This window comes from Tupaia chinensis, unplaced genomic scaffold (assembly GCF_000334495.1).
Source record: "Tupaia chinensis unplaced genomic scaffold, TupChi_1.0 Scaffold000247_1, whole genome shotgun sequence".
Classification (NCBI taxonomy): domain Eukaryota; kingdom Metazoa; phylum Chordata; class Mammalia; order Scandentia; family Tupaiidae; genus Tupaia; species Tupaia belangeri.
Genome location: NW_006159725.1, coordinates 3,314,025 through 3,316,532, shown reverse-complemented (window position 1 = coordinate 3,316,532; position 2,508 = coordinate 3,314,025). Strand labels below are relative to the sequence as shown.

Sequence of the window (2,508 nt, the reverse complement as noted above, 5' to 3'; positions counted from 1 at the left end):
GGGCGGCCAGCATTTTGCTCACAGCCTCGGCGGGCCTGCCCTCTCTGCTCGGTTGCTGAAGTCGCTGCAGACGGGTCCTTATGTACAGTATTTTGCTTTCTCTGGCCTGCCAAGGAGCCGGGACCAGCAAAGTGTGGCTGAGATAGGAGTGCAGAAATATCCAGATTTCTGTCTCTGGACTGTTTCTTTTCTCTGCCACTTTTACACTCCTTTTTATTCCAGCCAGAATAAAGTTATTTGTTGAGTTCAGATGAGGAGCACAACGGTGAGAATGACGCCGGTCAGTCGAGGGACAGGAGGCAGTTTGTGAAGTGTGGGTGCTGGAGTCCAGAAGGAAAGCTAAGCGTTGCTTGTGAGGCAGTAAAACCTAGACTCCCGGCTTTGGGCGGGAGAGGGGCCGGCAACTGGGCCTTGGCCACGGTCTTGGTCTCTATCTGACGGCACCTGTGTTCCCCTCCATGTAGCCCTGGCCAAGCCCTGAAGGACCCGGGCTGCTGCTTTTTGTATTCTTTTGTTCTCTGGGACTGGCCAGCACATCGACATCTGTGACAGCTTCTGCCTGTGTATCTAAGACATGGGGTAAAACCCTGGAGGGTTAGAAAGACTGAAGTCTCCCCAACCTGCCACGAAAAGCACTGCAAACCTTTGGCTTCACTGGGTTTTGAATCAGAAGGAAAGTATGAGAAAAAGAACCAAGACAAGATAAGAGAGGGGGACCCTCAGCGCAACCATGGAACTGACAAGGAGTCAGGAAAGGCAGGAACTGGCCCAGAGACCCTCTGGGTAGTTTTGCTGTTTTCTATGTCTGCAGGTGGACGGGGGGGCTGCTCGGGAAGAGAAAGGGGAATTTTAGTGAGATTTGGAGGCCAGAGCGGACGTGCTAGCCCCAGAACAGCACCCCAGCATCAGGGAGCAGACAGGGACAGCTTCTGGACCATCTGACATTTGCAAAAAAACTTCGCAGGCGCAACAGAAGGGAGCGTGGGGAGACACCACGGAAGTTTTCCCGGATTTTTTTTAAGGCCTCCGGATTTATTTTCTTATTTTCTTTCTGCCTTATTTACTACTTATTGTTTGTGCTTCTAGATGGCCTTCCAGATAAGGATCTCCAAGCACCGTCCTTGCAGTTTTTCCTCTCCTTGTCTTGGGGTTCTGGGGAGCAGGGCTTGAGGAAGTTTGGGGTGAGCTGGAGGCTGGTGGAGACTGGAGGCGAGCGAGCGAGGCGCTGGGGACAGGACGGGGGTGAGGAGCAAGCACGGCTCCCTGCGATGCAGGCTCTGCCCTTCTCTCTGCAGGGGTGCCGGTCCCCGCGCTGTTCCCGCACCCGCAGCACGCGGAGCTGCCCGGGAAGCACTGCCGTCGCCGAAAAGCTCGCACGGTTTTCTCTGACTCGCAGCTCTCCGGCCTGGAGAAGAGGTTCGAGATCCAGCGCTACTTGTCCACGCCAGAGCGGGTGGAGCTGGCCACCGCCCTCAGCCTGTCCGAGACGCAGGTGGGCAGGGCAGGGAGCCTGGATCCCCGCCTAGCTCCTCTCAGGCCTCGACTCCTAGCCTCTCCCAGATCCACCACGGACTTCTGGAGTACAGTGACCTCGCCCCCCTTACGTTAGGTTTTCCCCAAGACCCTAAGTAAAAATACGGACACCCCAACTTCAGGTCAGACTTCAGGCCAGAACGCAGTTTCTCCGGCGCAGGTCTGACGTGAAGGGGAAATTCCGGGACTTGGCGTGAGTCCCTCGATTTAAGATGGACATTTCTATGGCTCCTTTTCTCTGATCAGGGGTGGTCGCCGAGCAGAGGTAAAATCATCTCAGAGGAACTGGACCAGTTCTTGTCCTAAGAGAAGTTTACACGGAGAGAAAAATCTCTTACTATTTCTCTCTCTCTCTCCTCTGCAAACCTTTATGTAATCCCACCCTGACACCCAGTAAGATCCGTCCCTGGTCCTTGGGTACTCGGCCTGAGGCCTGTGCCGAAGGACCGTTCTCTTGCCTCCTTCCACCTGCAACCGCAGAACTCCGTCCTCTCCTCCCTCCCCTTCTATTCTCTGTGCCCGGAAATGCGCCTGGGCCGACTTCCTTACCCTGCAGGCCGGGTCTGGGTTCCTCTCAGGTGAGAGGGAGCAGGTTCATTTTTTTGATCAGACTCCCCCTCCCCGTAGCGTAGCGTGCGGGACCAGTTATTCAGCCGTCCCAGCTAAAGGAACAAGGGAGACGCGCTCTCTCGCACTTCCATTAGTGAATCTAATTAATAACACCATTAGTCATCACTAACCGCACCATTTGCACGTCCAGTGCTCATTTTTAAAAAAGAATTATTTAGCTTTATTCATTGCTATTATTTTATTTTATTTTACTTTATTTTGAAGTTGACGAGAGAGAGAGAGAGAGAGAGAGAGAGAGAATGCAAGCTGCCAGGTCCGGGACTTGAACCACGGTTAGCCATGTGGGAGTCCAGCCACCTTAACCACTATGCCACCTGCTGGACCCTCGGTGCTCATTTAACTTGG

General features: G+C 53.9%; 1 protein-coding gene across 1 annotated transcript in view; it reads left to right on the top strand.

Moving 5' to 3' along the window:
* Window positions 1-2,508, top strand: part of BSX (brain specific homeobox) — a 7,368-nt gene that overhangs the window by 930 nt on the left and 3,930 nt on the right. Inside the window, exon 2 of the mRNA XM_006148856.1 lies at window positions 1,296-1,492. Within this exon, the coding sequence (XP_006148918.1) occupies window positions 1,296-1,492 (197 nt within the window). The remainder of the gene's footprint in view (window positions 1-1,295; window positions 1,493-2,508) is intronic.